Here is a 13,718-nt window from a genome sequence, read left to right as displayed (position 1 = left end):
GGTCCTCGTGTTCGATATATGAGGCCTTAAAAACCTATGGTCCGATTTCGGCGATTTTTAGAATGGTGCTGCCACACTATTAACATAGTATTTGTGCAAAGTTCTGCACCGATATCTTCACTAGTGTTTTCTTTATATATTGTAAAGTAAACGATTCAGATTGTCTTCAAAGTTCTGGTATATAGGAAGTAGGCGTGGTTGTGAAGCGATTTGGCCTATTTTCACAACATATCAGTGGGATGTAAGGAAACTATTACAAACCAAGATTCATTGAAATCGGTCGAGTAGTTCCTGAGATATGGATTTTGACCCATAAGTGGGCGACGCCACGCCCATTTTCCATTTTGTAAAAAAATCTGAGTGCAGCTTTCTTCTGCCTTTTCTTATGTAAAATTTGGTGTTTCTGACGTTTTTCGTTAGGGAGTTAACCCACTTTTAGTAATTTTCAACCTAACCTTTGTATGGGAGGTGGGCGTGGTTATTATCCAATTTCTTTCATTTTTGGACTGTATAAGGAAATGGCTAAAAGAAACGACTGCAGAAAGTTTGGCTTATATAGCTTTATTGGTTTGCGAGTTATATACAAAAAACCTATTTGGGGGCGGGGTCACGCCCACTTTTCCAAAAAAATTACATCCAAATGTGCCCCTCCCTAATGGGATCCTATGTTCCAAATTTCATAACTTTATTTATGGCTTAGTTATGGCACTTTATGTGTTTTCGGTTTTCGCCATTTTGTGGGCGTGCCAGTGGTCCCATTTTGCTCATTTTCGAAAGCAACCTTCCTATGGTGCCAAGAAATAAGTGTGCCAAGTTTCATCAAGATATCTTAATTTTGACTCAAGTTACAGCTTGCACAGACGGACGGACAGACAGGCATTCGGATATGAACTCCACTCTTCACCCTGATCACTTTGGTATATGGCTTTAAATACCGATTTACAACTTAATAAAATGAAAGAATGAGTAGTAAAGAACTTTCTATAAAATATTTCCTTGAGGCGTAATCAACGCGTCTTATATTCTTTTAAATATAGTCTTATGGCATGTAATAATATTCAGAACAGTAGCAAAGCTTTTTCGATTAATTATCTTTAATTAATTATTTATTAATCACTAAGTAATTACAGAAGAGAAAATAATTTTTATAACTAGCCAGTTCTTCTCCTACCACCTTGATTTATTCTTCTTATTCTACGTTGACGTCTTTGCCTTCTTCGTTGTCTTCTTCTACGCGCTCGTCTTCGTGCTTGACGTTGCCTTCTTCTTGCCACGCGTCTTCTTCTTGCTGCTTGTCTTCTCCTTCTAGCAGCAGCATTACTGCCACCAGGAGTTACAGGTGAAGAACCCGCAGGAGGCCCTGGTGCGGGACTACCAGGTGCTGGTGCTGGGGATACTCCAGCTGGAGTTGGAGTTGGTGATCCATCTGCTGGAGCAGCAGTTGGAGATCCACCTGCTGGAGCTTGAGTTGGAGAACCTGCGTCTGGAGCTTTTGTTGTGGGGTCATCGCATACCGTAAATCTGGCAGTGATTGTAAAAACCAATACTCCCACCAAAAGCGATGGTAGCAATTTCATATTTTACTCGTCTTTGTTTAGCAGTTAAGCAGTTTTCTTTGTTCTTAGGCAGATTTCTACTGAGCTTTTAGCAATATTTGCTAGGTCTTAAATACCAAGGCATTCACATTTTACCAATGTTAGGGTAGTTATCGAGTAATTTTATTTATTTAATTTGTTTTATTATCAAGGCAAATGTGTTTGTATTGAGATCGATTATAGTTTCTTCCAAATATTTACATTAATTAATGAATATTACTTTATATTACACAGATAATATAGTAAATAGACCAAACATAAGAACACTTCATTATCTTGTTTCTTATATGCCTAGAAGTGTCAATTGTTTAAACCCAGTCAGGAAATGATTGTTGGGTCTGTTGGGAGATATTTGTAAGTACTGCTTTATGCTAATACGATTTATATATTTATGCATATGTAAAGTATTTGAACATATTTACGGAACAGAATTATCTCAATGATTCATTTAGAGTTATAAAATTTTAGTGATACTTTACTTTGAATTGCGTTGTGAAGGCAAATCGAACTTCCGAATTATAGAAAATGTTGTATCATATGTTACGTACATAATTCAAGTTATATTGTGTTTTAAATTAATTATTGGAATTTGCGAATGAGGCCAAAATTGCTAAACGATCAAGGGATCAAATACAAAACATTATGATTAGTTAATAAATATTAAATTCGATCTATTTTATAAAGTAAACTAGTAAACCCGGGCACGCTTTGCTGTGAATAATTTATTTACATATATACATATATTTATATATATATTTTTTATTTTTTAATACATTTAAATTATTACCTAGGAATATAGTTATAAAATGTATAGTTTGTATTAAAATTCATATAATTATATGATATTCGTCCTGTCCTTGTCAAAATATTAGAGGATATTGAAGTGTGTCAAATGAGCGATGTAGATCTGAAATAATGCTGAGAGTATTATCCTGCTGTGTGATTTTTATTGATCGATTTTCAACAGGATCGCCAACCATAATAACGAAACAAATTACGTCACACAAAAAACACTTGCTCAAACAAATTTTTTTCCACAAAAACTAATTCAAATTTCAAACAAGTAAGGAAGGGCTAAGTTCGGGTGTAACCGAACATTTTATACTCTCGCAATTTATTGATGTAATTTTATAAAGGCAACACAATTCGACCCATATATTCGGCATAAAGTTCAATAGAATAACGAATATCATCATAAATAGTATATGGGGACTGAGGTAATTCCTAAACCGATTTCACAGAAAGTTTGGCTTATATAGCTTTATTGGTTTGCGAGTTATATACAAAAAACCTATTTGGGGGCGGGGTCACGCCCACTTTTCCAAAAAAATTACATCCAAATGTGCCCCTCCCTAATGGGATCCTATGTTCCAAATTTCATTTTCATAACTTTATTTATGGCTTAGTTATGACACTGTATAGGTTTTCGGTTTCCTCCATTTTGTGGGCGTGGCAGTGGACCGATTTTGCCCATTTTCGAAAGCAACCTCCTCAGGGTGCCAAGGAACATGTGTTCCAAGTTTCATTAAGATATCTTAATTTTTACTCAAGTTATCGCTTGCACGGACAGACGGACAGACGGACGGACAGACATCCGGATTTCAAATCTACTCGTCATCCTGATCATTTATGTATATATAACCCCATATCTAACTCTTATATTTCTTGGTGACACAAACAACCGTTATGTGAACAAAACTATGATACTCTGTGCATCAGGTTGCGAGAGTATAAAAATACAATCAACTACACGTATATAAACAAACACCTGCCGCAATGTAAAAATTTTCAAAAGCCAACTATGATATGCACCCACAAACCAACAAATGAGAAAATATACATACAATCGTAAATATATTCAAACACTTGCGGTAATATAAAAATATACAAAGCCAACTACAGAAAAAGTATACACGTACTGACAAATTTTATCTACACACACAATCGAACATATATTGAAAATGAAATATTTTTATGAAAAAAACACACATATATACACACACGTATAAATGAATATACAAATGCATAAATATGTATCCAAAAGCTCTAGAAAACTAAGACAAACCACAAACTAACGTACAAATATTCAAATGAATGTACTCACATCCAAATAATATAAACTTCAAACAACGCATTTTCATTTAATGTTTTTAGCAAGTGGCAGCTTTTGTTATGACAGCCTAAATCCATGAAAATTTATAAAGAAATGTAGCGCCATCTATTGTAACATACCGCACTTAGCGCCACCAACTGGTGGATAGCTCTTTGCTAATAATAAACAAATAATTTGCAATAAATAAATAATGCGACTATAAGGAGAGTTATAAACTATCCTATCTTTCAAGTTGGACCAAACTGCACACAGTGTTAAAAATTTCATTAAAATCGGTTCAGTAGTTTAGGAGTCCATCGAAAACAAACAACGTGACACGTGATTTTTATATATTAAGATAATATTATTAAAATTCCTATTAATGAGATATGGCTTAATATCTTCTTGCTCATATGTATGTCTTTATTTCTAAGTAAGTGTAATTCTTCTAAGCCAATATAAAAAAGCTAATATAAAAAACCTTATTTACAGTAGGTACTTAACCCTAGAAAGATAACGTTATTTTTTACCCCTGGAAAGATAACGATACGTCATAATGACGTATCTCCTTTTAATGGATTTTGAGCTTCCTAAAAATATAAAAACTGTTTGTTTTTTAACTAAGATCAGTATTTCATTCATTTTTAGTTCATTTTGAAACATGTAATCATAAAATTAAAGATAATATAAAATTTATAAAGCAATTCATTTTTTTTCATAAAAAGTAGCAAAAATAAGGCAGTCTTCATAAAAAGGTACAATTTTCGTTCTTAAATCTAGGTTCACAATTTTTTTTATTTTGTTTACAAATGACTCTTTGTATATTGTTTTAGAACAAAAAAAAATAAAGTCAAGCAATATTATATGCTAAAATTATATATACCAAAAATTCACACTAAAGATAACGATACGTCTTTTCGACGTACGATTTGATCATAACTCAGATAAGAAAAAACTCTCCGCAAAAAATCAACCACTACCAATAAGCTGCTGCTACCGACTGAGATAAATGAGCGCAAGAAGTTGCTCAGTAGACAAATAAAAGTGTGAGAGCATAAAACAAAAAAATGTGTATGTCGTTTCGACGTACCTTATCTTTCTAGGGTTAAAAACGACTATTAGACCACAATGTCACTGAATTAAACTCGTTATTATTAAACCATATAAAAGGAAAATTATCTCCTATGGTCAATTTATATTTTCTATATATTCATATACATATTTACTGTAGAGCAAAATCTACATTTTTCTCTTAATTCAATGGTTTACGGCTTTATAGTCAAGCTTGAATGACAGATGGTTTGAACGGTAAAAGTTTGATCTTCGGAAAAAATAAAATATTTTTATATCGTAAAATACTGGACCCCTTATAACATCTTTCATAAAAGCTTGATGAAAATGTTGTATATACAAATTAATTAAGAAGAGAATTTAGAAAAACCAAGAATTCACTTTTTACTTATGACTAAATCTGTTGGAAAAAAATAGTTTGGTCCTATACACAGCCGATTTTTAAACAGTGTTATTATTCAAAAAAATGTAAATGCGCGTTTAAATTTCACATAAATAGTCAAATTATGTTACATATATAAAAAGTATCCATTACATTTTTACGACCAAATATTCGGGTTTGTAATTCTCAAACAATATGCAACTGTATAAATACAACGTATTAGTGGCACATACAAAATTGAATAAGTGTGTATAGACAATTCCTTTATTTGGTTATATATATACCATAAGTAATATTAGTAAAAACATGTTTTTATTTAGACTTTAGACTTTGAAAAAATAAATAATTAATATATCTCAAATATTTGGAGGGAACTATCAAATGTCATTACATAATTCGAAACTACCATTCTTCCGTAAAGCCATATTATTTAATACAAATAATAAGACTTTAGAGAATTGAGAGTAGTTCTACTATTTAAGGCATTTCAAATCCTACTATCAACACAGTCGAAATCTACCTTAGAAAAAAAAACAAACCAAAGCCGGCTAACTGTTAAAGAAAGGCAAATAAAATATGAAATTGCTACCATCGCTTTTGGTGGGTGTATTGGTTTTTACAATCACTACCAGATTTACGGAATGCGCTGACCCCACAACAAAAGCCCCAGACGCAGGTTCTCCAACACCTGCTCCAGGAGGAGGATCTCCAACTCCTGCTCCATCAGGAGGATCTCCTACACCAGCTCCAGCAGATGGATCACCAACACCAGCTCCAGGTGCAGGATCTCCAGCGCCAGCACCTGGTAGTCCCTCACCAGGGCCTCCTGTGGGTTCTTCACCAGTAACTCCTGGTGGCAGTAATGCTGCTGCTAGAAGGAGAAGACAAGCAGCAAGAAGAAGACGCGTGACAAGAAGAAGGCAACGTCAAGCACGAAGACGAGCGCGTAGAAGAAGACAACGAAGAAGGGAAAGACGTCAACGCAGAAGAAGAAGAATAAATCAAGGTGGTAGGAGAAGAACTGGCTAGTTATAAAAAGAATTTTCTCTTCTGTAATTACTTAGTGATTAATAAATTATTAATTAAACTTAATTAATGGACAAACTTTGCTACTGTTCGCTATATTATTACATCGCACCGATCTCATACACAATATTTCATGCATTAGTTTCGTAGACTTTTGCGCTGTCCCCTATGTCAGATAAATTCGACTTGCGACAAGTTAAATTTCGTTTAATATATTTTTGGGGTCGTCATCGAGAAGAGTCACCGTGTCTACCACTCATTAGAGTTGAGGTGGAAAGTCGGAGCAGACTGCAGGCGGTAATGGAAGAAGTCTGCCGAAACCAGCCGTCAGTAGGGTGGAAGTGCGAGGTGGAATCGTTAGCACCAGATGAGGAGTCTCTGCTAGATTCATATGGGACTCTGTGTCTGCAGCAAATGCTAGAGAGATATTAACACATTTTCAAATACTTTAAATTCTATTTCCATGGTATAAACGTATTGAGTCGAGTGGAGGCTACATGGAGGCATATACTTAATAAATTTTCTGTAAATTTATTTTTTATTTGCAATGTCACATTTGAGACTAATCAATATATTCTTCAATTACTTTATTTACTAAAACTCATCCTAAAACTACTTAAAAACTAAATGCAATATCCAGAATGTGAGTTCTTTTTAGGCGTCCAATAACCCTACTCTTGTGTAGTAAATTTATTACCAGTAAGTTATTATGGCAACCCAACTAGGGTTATGCATTGGATTTGGGACCCGCCATGTAAAACAAAATCCAATGAAACGACCAATAAAGCCTCGGATAAGGACCCCTTTTTGGGTATGCACCTGGAATGTCCGAAACCTCTATAAGGAAATTCATCAGCCTACTTGTCTGTCTCCTGATCAATGGACACGAAGACGTACGCTCGATCCGTGGTGCCAACATCGATTCGGATCACTTGTTGCAACCAAGATCCGCGAACGCCTCAGCGCTGCGAAAAGCGTACACCATCTTACACAGCGAAAGCTATATGTCCAAAAACTGCAATCACAACAGACAGGCAAGGATTTCGCAACTCGACACTCACTCCTGGTATCCAGTAGCACTTCTCAACCCGATGATATATGCGCAATGTGATTCCATTGCCCATTGTCCATGCGTACCGCCGCTGAAGAGGTCATTGACCATCACCATCAGCGCCAGAATGACTGGTACGATGACGAGTGTGCGATATCATGAGAAGATGATTTTATAACACGCATGCATCAATTCCTCTGCTAAATATGGTCAGAAGAACGCATGCCAAACGACTGGAACCGGAGTGTGCTATGCCCTATCCACAAGAAAGGTGATACCGCCATTTGCGACAAACTACAGCGGTATCAATCTTGTAAATATTTAAAAGAATATAATTTAAATATAGTCTTTTGTCATGTAATAATATTCAGAACAGTAGCAAAGTTATATCATGTGAAGAGGAAGGAAGAGAGACGTATTTTCATACGGAAAAAGAGAGAGGCGACGTGAGCGCGAGGAGCTTTAAATGCTGGCGAACAGGAACATGGATCGAGACTTTTATCGGTAGGTCTCCCGCCTGACTAGAGGCTTTAAACCCAGGCCTAGTTCAAAGACAAACAAGGCATCATGGTGACAGATGCCCTAAGGACTTGGAAGGACCGTGCTATCTATAGAACGGAAGTAGAACCCGAACCCACAGTCGTTGACTACAACGTTGTCGTACCACCACCTGACCATAACGAGGTTGACATAACAATTGATCGGCGTAAAAACCACTAAGCCGCGGGCTCCGATGGCCTACCGGCCGAGCTATTCAAACATGGCGGCGACGATTTTATAACACGCATGCATCAATTCCTCTGCTAAATATGGTCAGAAGAACGCATACCAAATGACTGGAACCGGAGTGTGCTATGCCCTATCCACAAGAAAGGTGATACCGCCATTTGCACCAAACTTTAGCGGTATCAATCTTGTAAATATCACGTAAAAGGTCTTACTAAGCGTACTAAGTGTAAGACTGAAGCCCATCGTCAACAAACTGATAGGACCTTATCAGTGTGGCTTCCGACCTGGTAAATCAACCATTGACCTTTTATTAACCATACGCCAACTCCTGGAACAGACACAAGAAAAACAAATGGACACACACCATATTTTTGTTGATTTCAAAGCTGCGTTCGATAACACAAAAAAGGGATCGCCTCAATGCCACAATGTCTGATTTTGGGATACCCACAAAACTTATAAGCCTACGTAAAATGACGTTGAGCGGAAGGACCTATACGAACCGTTCGATACCGTTTTACAGCTTAACAAAATTTAATAATGAGTAGTAAAGAACTTTCCATAAAACATTTCCCTGAGGCGTAATCAACGCGTCTTATATTCTTTTAAATATAGTCTTATGGCATGTAATAATATTCAGAACAGTAGTTTGTCCATTAATTAAGTTTAATTAATTATTTATTAATCACTAAGTAATTACAGAAGAGAAAATTCTTTTTATAACTAGCCAGTTCTTCTCCTACCACCTTGATTTAATCTTCTTCTTCTGCGTTGACGTCTTTGCCTTCTTCGTTGTCTTCTTCTACGCGCTCGTCTTCGTGCTTGACGTTGCCTTCTTCTTGCCACTCGTCTTCTTCTTGCTGCTTGTCTTCTCCTTCTAGCTGCAGCATTACTGCCACCAGGAGTTACTGGTGAAGAACCCGCAGGAGGCCCTGGTGCGGGACTACCAGGTGCTGGTGCTGGGGATACTCCAGCTGGAGTTGGAGTTGGTGATCCATCTGCTGGAGCAGCAGTTGGAGATCCACCTGCTGGAGCTTGAGTTGGAGAACCTGCGTCTGGGGCTTATGTTGTGGGGTCAGCGCATTCCGTAAATCTGGCAGTGATTGTAAAATCCAATACTCCCACCAAAAGCGATGGTAGCCTCTGTTTAGCAGTTAAGCAGTTTACTTTGTTATTAGGCAGATTTCTACTGTGCTTTTAGCAAGATTTGCTAGGTCTTAAATACCAAGGCGTTCACATTTTACCAATGTTAGGGTAGTTATCGAGTAATTTTATTTATTTAATTTGTTTTATTATCAAGGCAAATGTGTTTGTATTGAGATCGATTATAGTTTCTCCCAAATATTTACATTAATTAATAAATATTACTTTATATTACACAGATGACAGAGTAAATAGATCAAACATAAGACCACTTTTTTTGTTACGTGTATGATAATATGTGCCAACTGATTAAACTCAGTTATTTACTTTATCTTCAAAACATAAGATACATATGGTTGGAAATGTATGTTATTCCAATACGATTTATATATTTATGCAGATGTAAAGTGTTTGAACAAATGTATTTTTTCAGAACGAATTAATCTCAATGATTCATTTAGAATTACAATATAATCTACGCATTTGTTTTATGAAATTTAATTTAACTGTAAAGTGAAACCTTTTAATATTACAGACAAGATATCCCAATTTAATGATATGTTGTTAAATTATATCTATATATACTATATACATAAGGAAAAATATCTCAGATATAAATCGCTATATATGGTATTTGTACCGGTTTCTAACCAACCGAAAGTTTATTTAAGATTTAGTAAAATCATTGCGCTTCTGAAACATATCCAGTCATTGTTTAAACTTTTTAGTGTTCGGTTAAGTGCTTCCAATGAACGTTTATGCGCCTTTGTGCATTCGTCCCATTTAATTTTCGTTGCTGATAAATCTTGGGCTACCGCGTTATTTAATCTGAGAATAATAAAAATTCAATTGCAAATATAGCAAGTAAAGAAAGGCTAAGTTCGGGTGCAACCGAACATTTTATACTCTCGCAATTTATTGAAGAAATTTTATTAAGATAACATACAAATTAACACATAAATTCGGCATAAAGTTTAATAGAATAACGAAAGTCGTCATATACAGTATATGAGGGCTGTGGTAATTCCTGAACCGATTTCATTCATTTTCATCTTAATTAATTTAATTTTGCTAAGATAGCTCACCTATTAACCAATACATATTTGTGGAATAAAGCTCACCGTAGTTTTGGAAAACTTATAATTAGGTATATGGGATCTAGATTAGAAGATACTTTTGAAAAACCTATAATTAGATATATGGGAGCTAGGATATGTTATGACCCGATTTTAATAATTTTTAGAACAGAGACACACTATTAGAGGAAAACAATTTCCTCTGAATTACATTAAATTATCTGAGAGATTTACCCATATTTTCGGTTAAAATTTATCCTTAGGCGCTGAGTTCAACTTGTTCAATATCTGGGGCCTTGACAAGTTATGGTCCGTTTTCGACAATTTTTTCAGAAGTTCCTTATGTACATATTATAAAGTGAAGGAATGAGATGGAATTCGAAATTGAGTTATATGGGAAGTTGTGGTGGTTGTGAACCGATTTCGCCCATTTTTTGTCCGTGTTATCGGGGTGTCAGTCGAATTTCATTCGAATCGATGACTACAAAGTCGTGATCAGAGCGGATAAACGACCGTCTGGAATACACGAACGCACATTTAAATGAACAACAACAATAGATGAAGTTGCCATCCTGATTGTTGGTAAAACTTTGAAGCACGGGATATTGTGCTTACACGTCGCGATACTGGGCAATTACAACAAATATCTGAAACCCATCGTTCATATGACACATTGCAATACCCGCTGATGTTTTGGTAAGAAGAAGATGGATATTATTTTAATATTAAAATGAAAAATCCATTGAATGAGTATAATTATGCTAAAAGTATGGGTAATAAAACATCATTAAATTACTTGAATATTCTAGATTATCAAAATAAAAAAATTAACTTAATAACATCCAAAAACAGCTCATTTATTGCCTAAGGCGGAAGAAAGTTCGCACCTGGGTCAGATAGTTTTTTATAAAATGAAATGTATTCAAACATTCAAATATAACAAGTAAGGAAAGGCTAAGTTCGGGTGCAACCGAACATTTTATACTCTCGCAATTTATTGAAGAAATTTAACCAATACATATATGCGGAATAAAGCTCACCGTATTTTTGAAAAAACTATAATTAGGTATATGGGAGCTAGGAGAAGATACTTTTGAAAAACCTACAATGAGGTATATGGAAATGTTATGACCCGATTTTAATAATTTTTGGAACAGAGACACACTATTAGAAGAAAACAATTTCCTCTGAATTAAATTGAGATATCTGAGAGATTTACCCATATTTTCGGTTAAAATTTATCCTTAGACGCTGAGTTCAACATGTTCGATATCTGGGGCCTTGAAAAGTTATGGTCCGTTTTCGACAATTTTTTCACAAGTGAAGCCAGAGATGATATGCACTATTTGTGCAAAGTTTTATTCCGCTATCTTCATTGGTCCCTAATGTATACATTACAAAGGAATCAGATGGAATTCAAAATTGAGTTATAAGGAAAGTAGTAGTGGTTGTGAACCGATTTCGCCCATTTTTTCCGTGTTATCAGGGTGCCAAGAAAATATTATATACCGAATTTCATTCGAATCGGTCGAGTAGTTCTTGAGATATGGTTTTTGACCCATAAGTGGGGGATGCCACGCCCATTTTCCGTTTTATAAAAAAATATGAGTACAGCTCCCTTCTGCTATTTCTTCTGTAAAATTTAGTGTTTCTGACGTTTTTCATTAGTGAGTTAACACACTTTTAGTAATTTTCAACCTAACCTTTGTATGGGAGGTGGGCGTGGTTATTCTCCGATTTTAACTATTTTCATGGTGTGTGGTGGGGTATGTAAGAGACCCGACTGCAGAAAGTTTGGTTTATATAGCTTTATTAGTTTGCGAGATACGTATAAAAAACTTAGTAGGGGGCGGGGCCACGTCCACTTCCCCAAAAAAATTACATCCAAATATGCCCCTTCATAGTGCGATCCTTCATACCAAATTGTATTTCCATAGCTTAATTTATGGCTTAGTTATGACACTTTATGTGTTTTTGGTTTTCGCCATTTTGTGGGCGTGACAGTGGTCCGATTTTGCTCATTTTCGAACTTGATCTTCTTATGTTTGTGCCAAGTTTCGTCAAGATATCTTAATTTTTACTCAAGTTACAGCTTGCACAGACGGACAGACGGACGGACGGACAGACACCCGGATTTCAAATCTACTCGTCATCCTGATCGCTTTGGTATATATGACTCTATATCTAACTCTTTTAGTTTTAGGTGATACAAACAATCGTTATGTGAACAAAACTATAATACTCTCGTAGCAACTTTTGTCCGCTAAACCACCATGCTTTATAACCGCATGCTACAGCGCAGTTACAAGCTACAACAATATCATTGAAAAATCGAGGTTCTGACTAGTGTCCGACCGATACCAAAATTTTGGCCGATGCCGATGCCTATGCCGATTCTTACATCAACAACATTATTTAGTAAAATAGTATAGTAACAAAATAAAAACAAAGACAAATAACATCACAAAATAGGTAAACAACTCAATTCATATGTAAATATGAAGTTGTTTAGTGATTTAATTAATATTCAAAACTAAATAAATTATTATTATAAGATGTATGTTGATAGAACAAATAAGTTATTCGCGATTTCTCAAAGCGAATCTGCGATCAGCAATATAGCTGTTTTCCTTTAAGGGGATATACCGGTGTGACATTTTCAAAAAATCGATTTTTTATTTTTTGCTTATTCGAAAGTTTATAATTTCAAAAATATCCTGTGAAAGGTAAGGTCGTATCTTGAATAGTTTTTGAATGGCAGCGTTCTAAAGAGCAATCGCTCACATGTATGAGCCGCTATAGTCGAAACTTAAAACGCGTTTTTCTCGAAACGACTTTTCACAAATCAACAGATCAACCTCAAATTTAAACTTAATGTTCTTGAATATATTTACTATACAATGACCTACGATCTTTTTGATTTGTTGAAAATTGTCAATTTGGCATTTAAAAAACGACCATTTTTTAACTAAAAAATCGAAATTTTTTTCAGAACTACGCCATTTTGTTAATATTTGATATCTTTTAATAATCGTAGGTCATTGTATAAGGAAAATATATAACTTCAATAACCTTTTTAAATTTTTGTGTATCAGTTACTCATTCGGCCGGAATCATGTCAGCAGTTGGGGAACTATTTTTTTAAATTAATTTAATAATTTTCATGGGTTACACTGGGTTACCCCTTAAGGACAAATATGAGCATTAAGGCCAATATTCGAAAATAGTAGGTCTAGTAAAAAGAATCCGTTATTTTCAAAGAGATGACTTTTGTCATTTATATCTCACATTGTGAAAGGCGGCAAATAGTGATAGTGACTCAGTAGAAACTTCGGAAGCTTGTTTGAGAGGTTCTTTTCCATGCACCTTATTATAGTCCAGGCCAGCACCAAGTGATTATTACGTGACCCTGTCTATAGCAAACTTTTAAAAATAAATTAACCTAATTACGAATGCTTCTATAATATGACTTTATGACATTATAAATCTCAACAACTTTAAACAAAATTGTACATATTTGACATTCAAAATCTCAACAACTTTAAACAAAATT

The 13,718-nt window shown here is 35.0% G+C and overlaps 1 protein-coding gene across 1 annotated transcript; it reads left to right on the top strand.

Moving 5' to 3' along the window:
* The first annotated feature begins 5,716 nt into the window (after positions 1-5,716).
* Positions 5,717-8,985, top strand: LOC128922132 (translation initiation factor IF-2-like). Its single transcript, XM_054231753.1, has 2 exons — positions 5,717-5,999; positions 8,828-8,985. Exons 1-2 carry the CDS (start codon positions 5,717-5,719, stop codon positions 8,983-8,985), a joined length of 441 nt encoding a protein of 146 aa, XP_054087728.1.
* The last annotated feature ends 4,733 nt before the right edge of the window (positions 8,986-13,718 follow it).

The sequence above is a fragment of the Zeugodacus cucurbitae genome, chromosome 5 (assembly GCF_028554725.1).
Source record: "Zeugodacus cucurbitae isolate PBARC_wt_2022May chromosome 5, idZeuCucr1.2, whole genome shotgun sequence".
NCBI lineage: Eukaryota > Metazoa > Arthropoda > Insecta > Diptera > Tephritidae > Zeugodacus > Zeugodacus cucurbitae.
This window is presented reverse-complemented; position numbering and strand designations above follow the sequence as displayed.

Bases quoted from the DNA above. Each gene is read 5' to 3' on its own strand.
- LOC128922132 (XM_054231753.1), top strand. From the start codon at position 5,717: ATGAAATTGCTACCATCGCTTTTGGTGGGTGTATTGGTTTTTACAATC. The intron at 6,000-8,827 runs GTAATGCTGCTG...TTCTCCTTCTAG, and splicing joins ACCAGTAACTCCTGGTGGCA to CTGCAGCATTACTGCCACCA.